Source organism: Sphaerodactylus townsendi, linkage group LG05 (assembly GCF_021028975.2).
Source record: "Sphaerodactylus townsendi isolate TG3544 linkage group LG05, MPM_Stown_v2.3, whole genome shotgun sequence".
In the NCBI taxonomy this organism is placed as follows: domain Eukaryota; kingdom Metazoa; phylum Chordata; class Lepidosauria; order Squamata; family Sphaerodactylidae; genus Sphaerodactylus; species Sphaerodactylus townsendi.
The window spans coordinates 47,236,681-47,255,216 of NC_059429.1; the positions used below are offsets into that span (position 1 = coordinate 47,236,681).

The 18,536-nt window shown below is 39.8% G+C and overlaps 1 protein-coding gene across 3 annotated transcripts in view; it reads left to right on the plus strand.

The window, feature by feature from the left end:
• Positions 1-18,536, plus strand: part of COL24A1 (collagen type XXIV alpha 1 chain) — a 247,645-nt gene that overhangs the window by 217,843 nt on the left and 11,266 nt on the right. For 2 of the 3 annotated variants that reach the window (XM_048497359.1, XM_048497360.1), the window contains 11 exons: positions 823-930; positions 2,103-2,210; positions 3,960-4,067; positions 4,608-4,661; positions 4,912-4,974; positions 6,767-6,820; positions 9,237-9,272; positions 14,242-14,277; positions 15,079-15,105; positions 16,205-16,270; positions 17,545-17,713. In XM_048497359.1, the coding sequence (XP_048353316.1) occupies positions 823-930; positions 2,103-2,210; positions 3,960-4,067; positions 4,608-4,661; positions 4,912-4,974; positions 6,767-6,820; positions 9,237-9,272; positions 14,242-14,277; positions 15,079-15,105; positions 16,205-16,270; positions 17,545-17,713 (829 nt within the window). Of the gene's footprint in view, positions 1-822; positions 931-2,102; positions 2,211-3,959; positions 4,068-4,607; positions 4,662-4,911; positions 4,975-6,766; positions 6,821-9,236; positions 9,273-14,241; positions 14,278-15,078; positions 15,106-16,204; positions 16,271-17,544; positions 17,714-18,536 lie in introns of those variants that run through there. The other variant, XR_007244588.1, reaches the window with a different exon arrangement.

An 18,536-nucleotide genomic window follows, 5' to 3' on the forward strand; every position in this document is an offset into this window, starting at 1 on the left:
CACCAAACTTTCAGGGTATCTTTAGGAGACTCTCCTAATGATGCCACCCAGGTCTGGTGAAGGTTGGATCAGGGGGTCCAAAGTTATGTACCCTCAAAGGTCTTCTATTAGCTCCCATTGGAAACAATGGGGGATGGGGGCACCCCCTTTGGGAGTCCATAACTTTGGACCCCCTGGACCAAACTTCACAAATCCTGGGTAGTATCATTAGGAGAGTTTCCCAAAAATCCCTGAAATGTTGGTGCTGCGAGACTAAAAACTGCACCCCCTGCAGGCCAAAAACTGAAAAGCAATAAAAAATACAAAACCCCCCACAAACGGCGGCGGTGCTTTGGACATGTAATGGGAGGGTTGAACCCGAGGGAAAAAAAAAACCTTACCTATGTCCTTGTTCCTGACCCAGTCCTGTTATTTAAAAAACAGGTTGGAGTCACTTCTAGGAGTTCTTTTTACCATCTACATCAGACTTGAAAATTATCATCTGTTCTAGATTCTGCTGATCTGACCATGCTGATTTATTTTTCTGTATCCTTCTGTTTTCGGGTGCTCTTAAAGGTTTAAAATACAGATGCCTTCCTTTTAACTGAAACTAGTTCCTATAATCATTCTATGCCAAATCTGAACCAGTTATACTTCTAGCTTCAATTTAGTCCTTTCTGTTGAAATGTTTTCTTGAATATTTATTTGAACGTTCATGTTTATTTTAAATATTTTATTAGCCATCTTGAGCTTTTTTAGGAAACAAGAATTTTTTAAAAATTAACAAATCATTCCAGATAATTATGCTATTTGATTGTCTAATAGATTTCAAATTTATTTCAGGGTAAACCTGGTCCTCTTGGCCAAAAGGGCTTACCTGGCTATCCTGGACCAGAGGGCATTCCTGGAAGTCCTGGAAAACATGGATTGCCTGGGCAACAAGGTTTTCCTGTGAGTAATACTTGTATAACATATTAATTAAGATTAGGGTGTTTTTTTTAATTAGCACAGTATCTAGGGGTGTGCATTTGGCAAAGCTGAACCGACCCCTCCCAAAAATCTTATCAGTATTTTTTTTTGGGGGGGGGGGGGTCTTCCCCAGAAATGGTGGTGATATAAGAAAGCCAAAAAGCAGATCATGAAAAATGATAATTTTTTCCGGCAGTTTTTAGGCTGCTTTGGCTTTTTTGCCATTTTTTAAAAAATGGAGATAACCCCTCTCCCTCTCACTTACTTGTTGACCCAAGCTCAGCTTTAAGCTCTACACCACTTGCAGCCTCTGAGATACACATAGACATCAAAGGCTTGGAATTTTTTTGGATCAGATTTAATAAATCCAAATTTTGGAAAATCAGGGGGGAAAGTCCAGGACTCCCCCCCCCCCCAATTTTCCAAAATTTGGATTTATTAAATCTGATCCAGGACTTTTTTCCTATTTTTGGAAAAATTCTGTGTCTTTTAAACCTGAACTTGCAAAATACCAAAAACAAAAAAATGGTGCACATCCTTGCCAGTATCACTGCTGAGGAAAGGCCAAATGGGATAAAAGGATGATTACTTTTTACACCATGTCACATTTCCCTGTGGCTTTCAGACATCATGTGGGACACAGCCACATCATCTGCCTTCCCTACATGTTTCTCATTAACTGACTTGCCATTGTGGTTCATGACTAAACTATGCAGGAATCACACCACAATAATACAATAATCAGGCTTTAATAATTTTCTAGCAAATTCTTACTGCTTTTTTGCAACAGAAAATTGGTTCCAGGAGGCTCCATTTTGCTTTGAGCTGGGACCATGTTTTATGTCTGAAGTTAACAGAAATCTGCTTAAATTAATAGAGGTCCTTCATAGTACATATTGTAGATCTAGTGGCTTTATGTTATGACATGTTATTAAATACTAGAGTTAATTTCTATTGATAACTTATACTAAATTTAAATAATATTGTTCAACTATTTATTCCACTGAAGTGGTATAACAGTGTGTGTGTTGATCTTTAATTTAGATACAGGTGAAACAAGCTAATTTGCATGAAGTAAAGATAGGCATTTGTTTTAGTGACCAAAACAAAGTGGTTAATGTGACTTCCAATAACTTACTGTTTGTTTATTCAAGGGTAATAGAGGAAACTCAGGAATAGCTGGACTGGCAGGATATCCTGGAACTCAGGGACTGAAGGGGTTACCAGGTATGCCAGGAAACACTGGACCACCAGGACTAAAGGTACCAATAGCATCCTTACACTCTGGTTTAAATTGCTTTTGAACTCCTTTGGCTCATTAAATCGGAAGTAATAATAATAAGGCAAAATTGTAGTTTGAATAAAACTTGCTTGTGTATGTTTTGGAAAGAATAATACAAATGAAAATGCATGTATGTAGGATGACTTGAATGACTGTGTGTGTTGGAATTTATGTTTTCCTTATGTTCATTAAAAGTTTTGTGGGGCTTTGATAAACTTTCCATGATTCCTATTGCCGTTTCACAGAAGCAGATGTGATCCATTAATTGCAAAGGACTATATTTATCTAGGGATGAGAGAGAAATGTCAAGTTGCAGTATAAGCTGGGCTATCTCAGTGAATTTACTTTGAAATGCAAGACCACAAAATTCTCCTGAATTCAGCTCTCATTCCTCTTTAAGTGGAAAGGGAAAAAAATCTTGCATAGGTTCTTCTTATAGTTCACATCTCTGTAGTTTGACAGGAAAAAGAATGGTAGGCATAGTATAGGAGGGAAAATTTCTTCCTGACGTCGTGGATATTGGAACTTGCTTTTTCTCTAGGTTTGGGAAGAGATTTTGAAAAACAGTGGATTACTTTTTCCATTAAAGCCCTGTCTTTCAGTCACAGATTTACTGATGGCTGCAATTCCTTTGTAAGTCCATGGTGCCAATTTCTGGATTCTAAAATAGCAGGTCTAGGGTTTTCCTTCTCTGGCTTGTCTGAGCTAGGCTTTGATAGAGCTTGTACTCTGATCTAAAATCATCTTGAACTATTGGAGCCAGTGGCGGGATTCAGCAGGTTCTCACCACTTCGGCAGAACTGGTTGTTAAAATGGTGCTGGTAAACAACCAGTTGTTAAATTATTTGAATCCCACCACTGGCTGGAGCCATCTTCTATCACAGTGGTGGTGAACCTTTGGCACTCCAGATGTTATGGACTACAATTCCCATCAGCCCTTGCCAGCATGACCAATTGGCCATGCTGGTAGGGGCTGATGGGAATTGTAGTCCATAACATCTGGAGTGCCAAAGGTTCGCCACCATGGCTCTATCAGATGCCAAACTTATTGCTTACCATTGTACCCGGGTTTTACTCCCTCAAGACCATTTGTAGGCAATAAGTATGCATATTTTCTCATGGTTCCACCTTATTGCCATTTTTTCTCCCTGGCCTTTTTCAGTGCATTATTTATTTCTGATCTTTTTGGAAACTTGTCTAATATACCGCAAGGTTAAAGGATTTGTTCCTGCAAGCTTGAGGTGTTTGATGCCCTGAGACATTTTTACATGCAAACTTTATTAATGCAGTTTAAGAGCTTCTCTGATAACACCTCCTACATGTAACTTTTCCCAGCAGTTCGGAGGACTGTCACAGACTCAGTCATCTGTCTGAAAACAAAAATCATATCTCACTGACAGTTGCCAAATATATCTCAACTGTAATAGAATTTCAATCTACTGCCATTAACTCAAAGCCATTAAATATCCTGTGATTTTGTGGCCATTTTAACTGTAATTTTAATTCATTTTCATAGAATAAGTATTTAATATTTACTTTTCCTGTAAGTGCTAAATGTTCCCTTTTGTCTTGTATTTTAACTTGTATTATTATTTTGTCTATAAGCGTATGTACTATATAGACTTATTTGAATAAAAAGTCTACTAACACATTGTGCAGAAATTTCAAGAGAGGCCATCTGCTGTTCCTCTATTTGAACAATGAGGGTGTACATTTCCCTGTTCTGCAGGGTGAGCGAGGACTTCAGGGTTACCCAGGAAAACAAGGTAAAAGAGGCTTCCCTGGGACACAAGGTGACCAAGGTGCACCAGGAGATCCCGGCCTGAAAGGGCATGCTGTATGTATCTTCTGTCACATATAAAGTAGTTAATAGTGTTGCTGGGTATCTAGAATGTGTGGCCTCCAGGATCTGTTCTTGGTCCTTAGTAGCCAGGTCCAGGAGTGTCTTTTTATGAGACGATATACTAACTTACATTTCCTGGGGAGGAAGGACCCAGCCAATGTGCATGCCTTGGAGACATTCAGTACTGTAGTGCAGTCTATGTTGAGCTGCCTCAGAAAAGCATTCAAAAGCAACACCAGGTTCAGTATGTGGCCACAAGATTATTGACAGGAGTGAACCAATATGATCACATAACTTCTGTACTGAAACAACCTTTATTTTGTATTTTATTCAATTTCTAACCTTCCCTTTCCCAGCCAAGGATGAGCTCAGAGCAGCTAGCAGGACAGCTATTGTGAATATTAGGGGACACAGAAAACAACACTGGGCATAAACCATTTTAATGGTGTTAATTAAATGTATTGATTTTATTGTTAACTAACAAAGCAGCATGGAAATTAATTCAAGCATAAATTTCCTCTGCTAATATTACAGGGAGAATCTGGAGATCCAGGGTTAATGGGATTTCAGGGATTCCCAGGTCCTAAGGTATGGTCACTTTGGAAGAGTTAAGCATGTTTCAGTTTATTAATTTAAATGGGAGAGAATAATTCATGTGCTTAACTCTCTTAGCGAAACAAATGGGACTTGCAAATGCTTAAACTTTGCCTGGATTGTGCCTTTTTTTAAAAAATTGAATTTTAGCCATATGTAATAAACACATTTTTTAAAAACAAAAGTAATATGAAAACAATTCTACCCACCATGTAACAGCTAAAAGATCTTTATTTATTTTTAGGGTCCTGAAGGTGACCTTGGTTTAATTGGAATTTTAGGACCAAAAGGACCAGTAGGTCAAATAGTAAGTGTTCTGCACAACTAGAAACTTATCAGCCACTCTGCTACTGAATTGTTGTTACTACTTTTCCCATTTATATATAAATAGCAAATTTCCTGCTATGCTAGCCAGGAAAAATGTATAGTGGAACTCTAGGATTGGGGAACCAGAACAATGGAAAAGTTTGTAATGATGTGCTGACCCTGCTATTAGGCAAATTGAGGCATTCCAGTTCAAATTTTGCATCACCAATAAAGGGCAGACAATTCCCAGTTGTTATGTGTGTGTGCATGTGTTACTGACTACATATCTATACAGCACTCTATCATCCATCTAAAACCATAATAGAAGGTATCATTTGAATTTTCCATACAATTTAATCAAGAAATCAATAAGATGAATCAACTAACATTCTATCAAAATTATCGCTTATCTCCTTGAAGGTAATCAGTGACACAACAAGAACCAGATCTTGACCAGCTTGTTACCCTGCAAGCTGCATAGACAAACTGGTTTAAGACAGCTTTTGTTCCTTACAAGAAGTCTCTTAAACTGCAGATTACATCATAGGCAGGTAAAGGCTATTTTCAGTTATCAGCCAGGAAGTTCTTGGGCTCACGTACTCCTTCCCTTCTCTTTCCTCCCAGCATGAAAATTGAAGATATATTCGTTTGAAATAAATGGCAACATATCATGACATCCAGATTGGGTGAAACAGTAAACTATGAGCTGTGATTTGTTTTTCTGCCCATAGGCCAGGATTGTAAATCTCCATTTCAATCTGATTTTGAATCCTGGTTTCTAAGCAAGAGATAAAATCACCAGCTTGGTCATGTGGAAAAAAATGTAGGTGTAGTGATTTTCTCCAGGGTCTTACATCGTGGTGTTCCTGAGGATCCCCTGTCCTCAGGAGCTATATTTTGGTAAGCCTTTTGAACTATACCCGCTCCCTGCCTTTTACTGACAGAAACCCAGGATTGAAATCTGGAAATATTGTATGATTGTTAAGCAACAGCTATTGAGGGTATTGATTGCTTAAAGCTAGAGGTACTTCTTTTATTATTTTGGAAGGTTTACCCCACCCCTCAGCCATTGTTTTTTTTGTTTTATACTTCAGATTTTTCTGCAAACTTTGGATTTTTTCATGTTTCTGCATATATATCTGTTTTATCTCTTCATGACTCTTCATGAGTCTCTGGATTTAAATAGCCACAGATTTGGCCATGTTGAGAATTAGATATGTCTGGGGACTGTCTCTCCAGCCACTCCAGACTTCACCTCCCCAGCCCACTAACCATAGGATGGATGGCATCCCATCCATGAGCTTGTACAGACCTCAGAAGAGCCCAGAAAAGCTGGAGCACTCATGGCCCACTGCAGTTGATCCAGGACCAGCAGTGGCAGCCTCAAGAGAATGCCTGCTGATCTGGCCACCTCCAACTTTGCCTGCCCCTGTAAAGATGCAGATGGTGAGCTGCAGCCAGTGGGAAATGCTTGCCTCTATCACCTTAAAGCTCCAGGTGGGCTGACGGGTCAAGGAGCCAATCAGAGGCCTGGCCAGACCCAAAAGACAGCCTGCAGATCAGCAGGCGCCTGGGAGAAAGCTCTGCCACAGTATTCAGTTGGTCATAAACACAGATTAAAACTATCTTGTCTAACATGGAACCAGCATCATTCTTTGAAAGTGCAGTGGCATCTCACAGGGCTTCAGTTAGTGTGGTGTGGGCCAACTACAGAATCATATATTAATGATATGCTAACATATTGTTATAGATTCATGTACTGTTTTAGCAATTTCTTTGCTTTTTGTGTTTAGGGAAACATTGGTCCTGTTGGTAATGAAGGCATCATAGGCCCAGCAGGCAAACCTGTAAGTACATACTTTTCTCTTTATCTAAGATATCTTATAGCATTTCCCTCATTATATGAAGGTTTTCCAACTCTAATGGATAAATAGGTCATGTTTATATTATGAGATGCCTGCAACATGAATAATGTGAAGGGTTTTTTTATCAGGGTCCTGAGAAAATGCATTTTTCTTGGCAAATGAGCAAATACTGTGAGGAATGTTACATCAACAACCAAGGGGATATGGGATCCAAGTCCCTCTGGGCTGAGGCATTGTAGCAATGGGCCATACCTCCTGATGTTTTCCTGTCAACCATCTGTATAGTTGGAGAGACCAACATCACTGAGGATTTCCTCAGCAGGCCAGTGTTTATCTCATGAATGGTCCCCGAACCCTCAATACTTAATTCTCATTTTCAAAGAATTGGAATTTCCACATATAGACCTTGCCACCAAGGCCAATGTGAAGTGCCCCTTCTTCTGCTCCAGAGCAGGAATGGGCAAGAACTCCCTAGGAAATGCCTTTCAGCTGCCTGTATTATGTTTTCCCGCCCTTCCCTCTTCTTCATTAAGCCACAGCAAAGGTTATCTCTGAGTGTTCAACATTAGCCCCTTATTGACCAAAAAGGTTTTGGTTTCCCGCCCTCTTTAGGATATCTCAGAGGAATTTCAGGGTCCCTCCAATCAAGGACGACCTTCTCATGATCACTTCAGTTCTTCGCCACAACATCTTTTCCTTACACTTAACAGTGTGGCTGAACCAGTCCAAACACCAGAGCTAGCCAGGGTTGTGCAGGTGATGATAGCATCACATAAACCCTCCACATGAAAATCCTATGGTTCCAAGTAGACATGGTTTGTCCATTGGTCAGAGCCTCAAGGTCTAAGGTCTGAAACCTGCCCTTTATGTCTGACATTTTTTTATACTTGTATTTAAAAGATATGGATTTAGCTGCTTCTTTTGTCAAGGTTCACCATGCTTCAATTTCTACATTCTACATCCCTGTTGGTTCTTGTTCTGTATTTTCAGTTCCTGTTTCCAAAAGATGATTGAAAGACCTAAATAACATCTTCCCTGTATTTACACATCTTCTCCCAGTTTGGAATCTGTATAAGGTGTTGTCACAGGTCATACATAAACCTTTTGAACTTCTGACAATGTCTGATTAGTCATCTTTATCTTATAAGGTTGCCATCCTAGTCACTATCACATGGGCCATGAAAGTGGGAGTGTTGTCTGCTCTCAAAGTAGATTTTCTATGCACCAGATTTCATCTTGATAAGGTGGTCCTACGCCCTAGTTTGGAATTTAGGCCTAAGATAGTGTTCCAATTCCATATCCTAAAACATCACCCTGCCTGTGTTTTTCCCAAATCCTCAGTCAACGGATGAACATTGCTCCATACATTCGATATTAGTAGAGCAATCCTTTTTTAAGTTGTATGAAGTCTTTTTGACAAGACAAAAAATTATTTATCTGCTTTAAGGGTCCTGAGAAAGGCAAAGCTGCCTCTTCCCAAACCATTTCAAAATGGGAGGATTCTGCCATTAGGCTAGCATATGCCAGTGGCAAGGTGGATTGTCTGTTTCAAGTTAGGACTCATTCCACCACTGCCCAAGCCTCTTCAGCTCCTTTTCTTACTACACACCAACCTAGTCTGTTCTGTCCACATTTCTCCAACATTACTCCATCAATGTGGACTCCAGGAGAGATGCAGCTGCTTAGAGTGCAGTATTGCAGTTATTTCGCTGACAAGCCCATACTCACCTCCATGGTGAGTTTGCTACTCTCCCATGCGGGACTGCACTGAAGAAACAGTGATGGAAACAAAGTTGCACTTACCAGTAACTGTTGTTCATCGAGTCTACTGTGCAGGCACACAGCCTCCCTCCTTTCCTTACTGTGGGCTACTATCTCTCCTAATGGTGCTCTTCCAAGCCAGTGAAGGAAGAACTGAGGGAAGAGCATTCTCCCTGACTCCTTTTACATGACCATTTGGGTGGGGAACCAGTTCGCTCTTGACTCCAGAGGGGATAGAGAAGAGCCCTGCAAGTACTCAAAAACTTGTAGAAGCCTTCTGGTCAGTTCTCTGTGGCTGGTTCTCTATGTCTGGCATTCTCTGTCTGTTCAGTTCCCATGCATACCAACACAGAAGGCAATTGATAATGTTACAGGTAAGTGCAATTTTTTATTGCAATCTTTCTTGCAAGCCTTAGCTAACTTGAAACATATATACAAGGTACAATAATTTAAAATAGAGAAAAATGGCTGCCTAGTTTTTAAAAAGCATATAAAATATCAATTCTGTTTTTCCTAGAATATCTATAAATGTCTTTGCCTGTGTCATTTTTCAAATAACCATTCAAATGTTTGTAAGTTGTAATCATGTGACTGTAGCTATTCAAAAAATGGATAAGACAGCTCTTTTTGTTTTTAGGGCCCCAGAGGTGATAAAGGATCCAGAGGGGAACTTGTAAGTCAAAAGAACATTCATATTTGAATTAAAATGGTTAAGTATACTCAACACTTGAGGATCTCAGGCCCATAATGCACAGGGAGCTTACTGTGATCAGAAGGAGCATTCACTGCACAGCCTTTGCTTTGTTTGCTGTTATTACTGATTGCCCTATTTCCCTGTGCTTCTCACCTTGTTTGCATTTCTTGCTATGAGACTGAATGGCACTGGGATTTAGTGTTCCAGGTCTGAGTGCCATTATGGTAATTGGATTGACTACTCTATACAGCTCTGCCCAGCTGCATACATGTTCCCATTGGATGTGATTGGATATCCCCTCCCTCCCCCTGGAAAAAAATCACCCCATCTTAGTAGTACGATAGCTATAAAAATTCAAATATCGTATGTATATCGCAATTTATATCGCAAATTTGCTATCGAAATTTCAGGGGAGAGCACTCTTTTCACCAGTTGGGGGTGGATCCCAATGCTAGAGCTTATTTGACCTTGGCAGGAGGAATCCCCTTTCACTAATGTTGGTGTGTTTTGCGGGGAAGGGGGGAGCTTCCGTCACAACCCGGGGGGTGGTGGAATTGCCACTATATAATGTTCCCACTATCGCCTGCCATTTATAATTCATCCTACAGACATCTATCCCTGCCTGTGGATAACTGTAATGGCTGCTGGAAGTGAGAGGGCAAGGAAAATTGCTGATCTGCAATTTGGAGCCAAACATCATGTTTTCAAATGTAATAAAAGACAACAATTTTGCAATGATTATCCGTTTATATTGATTTTATGCTATAATAAATAACAAATATTGAAGTAATAAATCTGAAAAGTAATAATAAATCTAAAAATCTGTTTACCCACTGATCGGCCTTTTGGCACATTCTCCTGATCCCCAATCCTCTCTTTTCCCTGCAGACTGAGATGCTGCTGATGTGTTCTAACACAAACTGCTTAGTCTCCCATCTGTCCAAGCAGATAGCACTAACAATAATTTTTCTATGCTCAAATGCTACCCATTCTGAGTCAGAAAACAGTTGGCAGGAAAAGGGGAGCAATCAAGGTAGAAGGAGGAGGAAGGAGGCAGCCACAGGGAGAGGGGAAGGTGAGAGTGGGGAGGGAGTGAGAAGTGTGAAGCTAGGTAGGCTGGCGGAGGGAAGATGTCTGGGACAAAGCTGTGCTCCCTGGCAAATCACCATTGCTCTGGCGACCGAGAAAATTATACTCGTGCTTAAAGTGGTGTCACTTGGCATGAGGAAGCTGGAAAGTGAAAGCACATCTCAGGGAAATATGTATGTACAAGAAATCTTTCCTTGACATCAGTGGCGGAGGGCCAAGGGGGCGGGGAGGTGCGCCGTGCACCGGGCGCACGCCTGAGGGTGCAAAATTCCCCCCAGGCCCCTCCCCCCGCGGCACACACACACACACACACCCCACCCCCATTCCCACACTTACCTACATTCCTTTTCTTTTTGTAGTACTTTTTGAGGCTGAAAAATGCGGCCTAGTTACAGTTCAGGGGAAAAACTGCCTGAGGAACTACAGTTCCCAGGCTCACAAGGTCTCCTGGGAAGTATAGTTCGTCAGGCAGCTTTCTCCGTGAACTGTAAATAGGCCGCGTTTTTCAGCCTCAAAAAGTGCTATAAAAAGAAAAGGAACGTAGGTAAGTGTGGGAAGGGTGGTGGTGTGTGTGTGTGTGCCGCGGGGGGGGGGTGCCGCGAAGGGGGGGCAGGGGGGCGGAAGAAACACTGCGCACCAGGCACAGTTTGGCCCAGCTACGCCTCTGCTTGACATGCATTCACCCTTGCCACAAGGCAGAAATCTGTGCATAATCAGCCTCAATCTACCCTTTGGTTCAGTCACTACAGCCTCACTGGAGCACACACATACAGAAAAAGTTTATCGGATCTCTGGTTCACACTCTGCCCCTTAATCCTGGTTATGAAAGTTTATGAACAATATTTTTCTGTTCTCTGTATGTATGCATTTTTGCCACTGCACAATTCAAAGACATTTGAGTGTTGTGATTTCACTAGCTGCTGATTAGAGCAACTTCATTTAGCCAGGAATGGTTTACATTGCTATTTAAATTTATTTATTTAATGCATATATATCCCACCTTTCTCCCCAATGGGTAACCAGAGTGGCTTATATAGTTCTCCTCTACTTCAGTTTATCATTGAAACCCCCTTGTGAAGTAGATAAGACTGAGACTCAGGCAGATTCTGCATGGGCCAAAAACAGCTGTGTGAAAACGGTATAAAATGGTTTAAAACGGTGTAAAAGGGTTTACACTGTTTTCACACCATTTTCACACCGCTGTTTTTGACCCATTTTGACCCACCACTGCATTTTCAGTAACATTTACAATGAAATCCTGAGCAGAGTGATAACATTCTGATTGACTTCAGTGCTTTTAGAAGATGCAGCCTGCTTAAGATTGCACAGCTAGGTTCTTAATTTGCTTGTTTATATTCAGTTTGATTTTTCTGTCTACTAATTTTCTGTCTACTAATTTACATTGTTGTATATTACTGTGATATAAACATGCAGCTTCCAGTCAATGGACCTTTACAGGAAATTTCAGTGGAAAATGAGCATAACTGTGCCATTTAATTACTCTTTTTTGCCTTTGAAATTTTGGACGATTGGCATTTAGTGATTTCCTTCCATCATGACTTCACTGCATCAGACATTTTCAGAAGAAGAGTACAGAACTTGTTGGCAGCCCAAAACCACTAGCTTTGTCTCCACAGCCAGGAACAAGCACATCCCAACAATTTTCACAAATGACAAAAATCAAATAATTTTCATTCCATTCTGAACTTATTCTTTGAAGGAGAGGAAAGCTGTTGGCATTCCTCCTAAATTTTCTGTGGCTTTTAAGCAGTAGTATGATTTCTAGTTAAGACATTTGAAGAATAATATGGCTTGTTATGCTGTTATCTCTGTGCGTTGTACTTTTGCTTTTAGGCGCACAGTGATTTGTTTTTCCCCTTCAAGGCAGGTTGCACCTGGACAGTATTTTGCTTCAAGTAACAGAAAATAAGCTCACTCATACAGCCAACCTCTAATTCTCCTGATATTTTATTTTATTTATTTTATTTATTTATTTTTAAAGCTTTTATACCGCCCCATCCCCGAAGGGGATGAGAACTCAGAAATAACAAGCCTCTGTCCTCTGGTGGCAGCAGCACCAGCAGCATGAAGTGCTGTGGGGAGGGGAGGGGGGAGAGACTATCTGCTCTAGGACAGTCCCCTTCTTTAGCACCCTGTGGTCCAGGGAATTGCTCTGTCTCTTTCATTTTGGGGGGAGGGTTACTTTTGGAACAATAATATAGACATAAGTGTTGCTTCAAGGGCTAAGCCATCACTGGGTATAATGGGATCTGTGCCTTTAAGAAGCACTTGATGGTCAGAGTTAAGAGAACCAGGCCTGGAGAGCTCTCTGCAGGAAAACTCCAGGGAAAGAAGGGAGTGACTCCTCATGTGTAAACAGAGAAATGAGAGGAGAGCCCTCTGGGCCACTGGCAACCAAGATCAAGTTAGTTCATTCCATAGTAATCTGTATTACTGTGTATGGATGTGAAAGCTGGACAGGAAAAAAGCTGATTCCTTCGAAATGTAGTGTTGGAGGAGAGTGTCATAGTTACTGTGGACCACCCAAAATACAAATAAGTGGGTTCTAGATAAAATCAATCCTGAACTGTCCCTGGAAGGTAAAATGACTAGACTGAGGCTGAACATACCCAGAAATCTTCTGCCTTTTTACAGTGTTTTTTCTCCACCTGTTTATTGCCTCATCTTGTTTAATGAACCAGCTGTTTAATCTTTCATTGAAGTGTTCAGAACTTCTAGTATACTGTGTTCAGTTTGACCTTTAAGTGTGATTGACATATGTTCTCTATGTTTGTGCCACAGGGCATACACTCAATGAGACACAACTTGGAAGACAACTTCCATGAAGCTGTAGTAACTGCCCCTACTTGGGTAGCTATAGCCAGCCATGTATCATGATCTTCCTTCCTATCATTGCTCCACCTCACACTCTGGGCAAGGATAGTGTCAGTCATTCTCAAGGGAATGCAGTATCTTTTTCAGGATGGTGGGAGTGGAGGTGATATAGGAAACAAACAAACAAAAATGAGGCGCTGCAATGACATAAGAATGAATGAGCAGCAGCAGCTCTCTCTCCATGTCCAAATTAGCTGAAGGAAGGCAGGAGTTGCATATATTTATGTATTCAGGAGTTTTGGGGGTAAGAGACCATGGCAGCAGGAGGGCTTCTTTGTGTTTCCTTAAGATTCAAACTAGGAACACAAATATACCCCCCCCCCCCATATAGCATCCTTTTACATAATGACAATAGAAATTTCCCTTTAAAAAAAAATTAAGGTGAGATCCATTCCTAGACAAACATTTGCCAGTATAGATCTGGGGAAATTTTGCTTTTCATTCTACATGCTTGATCAGTATTCTAAAATAAACTTAAGGCTAACATTTACAATACTTTATAAATAGATAATAAAACATAACAAAAACATAAAATACAATTAAATAGACATTTAAATCAATTTGCTTGTTATATATTACTAGATGGGTTGCTGAAAAATTGCATATATTGTTACTTACTCATGACTGTGACTATATTTTTCAATGCTACGCTATGGTACTGACCAAATAAATAGAGTACGTCAGTATCCAATCTTATTGGGCAGGCATCTTTCGACAAGAAACTACCTTACTTATTTTTAAAAGCGTGTAACAAGCACTTTCAGGGCTACAGGCAAATGATTTTCAGCTATACTGAGAAATCTTTGTGCAGGTCAAAATCTAGTAGAAAATAACCCTTGCCATTTTAGTCTTTGTTGCAGCCAGTTGAAAACATACATTATTCTGCTGTTTTTTATAAACTACATTTCATTGCAAGATGGAATATGGATGTTTATATGTATATATGTCATTTCTTTTTGCTTAGGGTCCTCGAGGACCAAGGGGTCATCCAGGCCTACCTGTAAGTATATGACTGTATAAATATGACAGCTAAATATCTATCCCAACTGTCAGAGCCCAGGCAGAGATGGATCATTACTCGAGCTAGATGTGACTCATTCCCCTCTGCCGTTCTTAAGGTCCGACAGTTGAATATTCCACTTCTAGATAGAACATGTGCATATTGTCAGGATATTGTTGAGACCCTCGAGCATATTATGTTTTCTTGCCCGAGGTACGCGTTACCAAGACTCTCCCAACTTGTCCCGGTTCTAGGGAATAAAAAAAGTTGTTTGGAGCATACCAAGACTATTCGCCTGCTCAATAATAGCGACAGCAGGATAACTGGAAAAACCACTGAATTTTTATTAGAAGTGCTCAAGTCAGAGACATAATGGAAGCTTGATCACCTCTTCTGTACCAACCTGACGTGCTTTGTCCAGTTTTATGTCCTGTTTTAACCCCCCTCTCTGTCCTGTATTTTGTTTTATTTTTACTGATATGCCTAATAAAGGTCAGTTGAAGTTGTATAATAATATATATAATAATATGAAACGTAAGAATCAGCATTGCATAGTGGTTAAGAGCGGCAGACTCTAATCTGGACAACCAGGCTTGTTTCCCCACTCCTTCACATGAAGCCTGTTGGGTGACCTTGGGCCAGTCACAGTTCTCTCAGCACATTCTCAGTCCCACCTATCTCCCAAGGTATCTGTTGTGGGTAGAGGAATGGAAGGCAATTGTATGTTGCTTTGAGACTCCTTTTAGGTATAAAAACCAACTCTTCTTCTTATCTTATTTATTTTTTCCTACTATTTTCAAGGGTTTACCTGGAGCACCAGGCTCAAGAGTAAGTTACATATATTTCCTATAATGATGATAGTGCTAGATACAGAGTTAGTGCTCAATCATCTGAGACCTTTAACCAGAGATTTTTCCTTGAAAATGAACTTGAGTTGGCAAAGAATGTTGTTACCAAGCTCCTATTCATTTCAGCTGAAGTTGTATAGGAGAACTGTACACATTACTCATCTAGGGTTGCCAACAGTTCTGGAGAAAAAAATGCCCTGTTGCCTTAATGGAGGGTTAAGTGGATATCATTTTTCAGGTGATGCTGGTAACCTTAATGCCTTGAAAAACTTTTAACTATCCATATGCACATATTAAAGATCTGCTAAAGAGACATGACATTTTTTTCTCTAGTCCTGTTGGGAACCATATACCCAAACAACTCTATATAAACTGCTATAATTTATATATGTGAGTATATAAATATACATTTATGCAGAAAGAGATTTGAATTTCATTATTTCAACTTAATAGATCAAGTTGATCAACACCTCACTTCCTGGACAGTTGGAGGTGGAGACCTTAATGGGATATAATGCCATAGAATCCACACTCCAAAACAGCCATTTTCTGCAGGGGAACAGACCTCTTTAGTCTGGAGATCTTCTGGGACATCTCCAGGCCCCAGCTAGAGGCTGGTAACCTCCCAGTAGCATGCTGTATCACAGTGTTCCTGAAAGCTCTTGGTAAAGTAGGTCATTTATACAAAAGCTCCTTCCTTAGTAGCATTTTGTTCATTTTAATCAGTTTCCAGTGTCACCTTTATTACCATCCTTAACCATAATCACCACTACTGATGTGTAACATAGTTTATGGATGACCCCCTGCATTACAAAACTTGAGTGAACACTGAAGAGCAATGTCAATCATAGGTGTCACAAAATGACCTTACATCTTGATTACCTGAAAAGTACAGTGAAAAGTGGCATTCCCTACAAGTGGCATTCCCTACATTCACATTTAACAGTCCCAAATAATGGCACCCCTATTAATTGGTAATATTGTAATTCTGTAGTTCTTTTACCTTTGGAAAGTATATAATATAATATTTGCTCTGTTTTTTTATTGCACTGCTAATGTAACTTTTTAATTATGTACAGAGGCAAATTGATATCAATGCTGCTATTCAAGCCTTGATTGAATCAAATGCTGCATTACAGATGGAGGTACTGGCATATTATCTATGCTTGTTATTATAATTTCAAAGTCAAACAATACTTGTTCACGAAGGTTTTATTTACCACACATTAAGCAATTTCTATCTATTCTAGTACTTTTACCCCATTTTTCTCCCCAATGAAGCAACAAAAGGACTTACAAAATTCAATTTAAACACAAGGAACTGAACAAAAAAAGCAGAAACAAACTACTTGGCGCAAAAAAGCAATCGATAGTATAAGTGTAAACTCAGCTCAGCATTTTAATTAAAGTAGCCTGGACAGTACTTATATTATTTAGTATACAATTTGGCAAAATTTGTTGATATAATAAAAGAGTGTGTAGATTGGGCTGTCCAACTAAAAATCAATTTTGCATATGAATTTGGGAGGCTTTTGACCTAAATAGTAAAGTACTATGCATCGCTAGTTAATTTGAAAATTGCATGTTTGTGAGACTGAAGCCTAAGTTAAGTACTCGAAGTACAAAGCATAACTGATAACATCACTCATTATTTTTACCTGTAATTGGGGGTTACCTTTTTTAATCTAATCAATACATTAATGTCACTCAGAGGCTGAGTTGGAATCATCTTTCCTCAAAGAAGCTCTTCTATTGCAAGGACATCAGAGCCCCTAGGGGATGGGGCGGTCTACAAATCTAAACAATAAATAAATAAATAAATAAATAAAACAATATTTTATCAGTAAAATTGTTTTCTAATTCCCAACAAATATGTCTATTGCCATTGTAAGTGTTGTATAGAATATAATTGTACAGATTTCACAGGCTCCTGCTGGCTAGTGATTGCTATTATTAATGATAGAGGTTCTCTATCTCTGCATGTGCCATTTTGTTAATTTTTTTGTTTTGTTTAGTTATTTAGCTACTAATAGATAACAGTAGTGCCATCTATTTTCTTGTTTCCTCTCCAGTATCCCCACCATATGTGATGAATATCATTGCCTTTGAATTAGGACTTAACAGGAGCATCTCAAAGACTAAAGTAGAATTGGAGTGCAGTGTGTTAATTTAGAAAGGCCCATCATATATCTCTTGTGGGGACACTTTTGTATCTTTTCTATATATTGAAAATAACCATTGGCATTTTAAATTTGTATATATATTTTTCTTTCAGTTGTTCTCATAAAACTGTTGCCTTCTGAAAATTCTGTAGGGTATATTATACACTCCTTCCAGTTTGGCTTTTGACATAGCTCCATGTTCCAAAGCAATGGCATTTCTTTCTTGTATTGTAAGTGTAATGGCTTTTTTTTGGCAGAGCTACCAAAATACTGAAGTAACATTTCTGGATCATAGCGCTGAGATATTCAAAACACTACATTATCTTAGCAATTTACTACATACTATCAAAAATCCATTGGGAACTCAAGATAACCCAGCACGTATCTGCAGGGATATGCTTAACTGTGAACGTAAAGTCTCTGATGGTAAGTTCTCCAATGTCATCAAATAGTTTACCAAGAATCCTGATCCTTAATATATTGTTTTAAAATATTAATCTCTAGACAGTAATAGATGCTTCTTTGAAAACAAAATAGGATGACCTGGATTGGGAAATGGACAGAGGGAGGACAACTCTGTTGATTCTCCTGGATCTTTCAGTGGCTTTTGATATCACTGATTATGGTATCTTTCTGGACTACTTTTCCTGGCTGGGATTTTGGTGATTCCAGTCCAACTGGAGGATAAGTTTCAGAAAGTAGTGCTGGGATACTGATGATCAGCCCCTTTGTCATGAGCCAGATGGGTACTACAAGCTTTCATCTTGTCCCTGTACTTTCAGCATCTACATGAAACCACTGGGTGAGGTCATCCAGAGATTTGGGCTGGGTTGTCACCAATATGCAGATGACAATCAGCTCCGCATGTGCCCCTAGACAATCCAAGAGAGGCTGTAGAAACCCAGAACCAGTGCCTTGAGGCATTTTTGGAGTGAATGCAAACTAATAAACTGAAACTTAATTCCAACAAGATATGACTACTTTTGGTAAACAGAAGGTCTGACCCTGGACTTAAGATATCTCCCATTGTGAATGAGGTTTACCTTCCCTTGAAGAAATAGATCTGTACTCAGAGGCCCTTTCCACACAGCAAATGTAAAGTGGGTTGCAGGCAGGATAAATGAACCCATCATAGCCCTGGGCCATTTGCATGGCTGGGTGTCCCATGGTCAGCGAGCGCATTGGCCGGGGCACACACTTGTGCATGGAGGCTTTTTTTCCCACTCACTCCCCTCTGCTGCATAGCTAC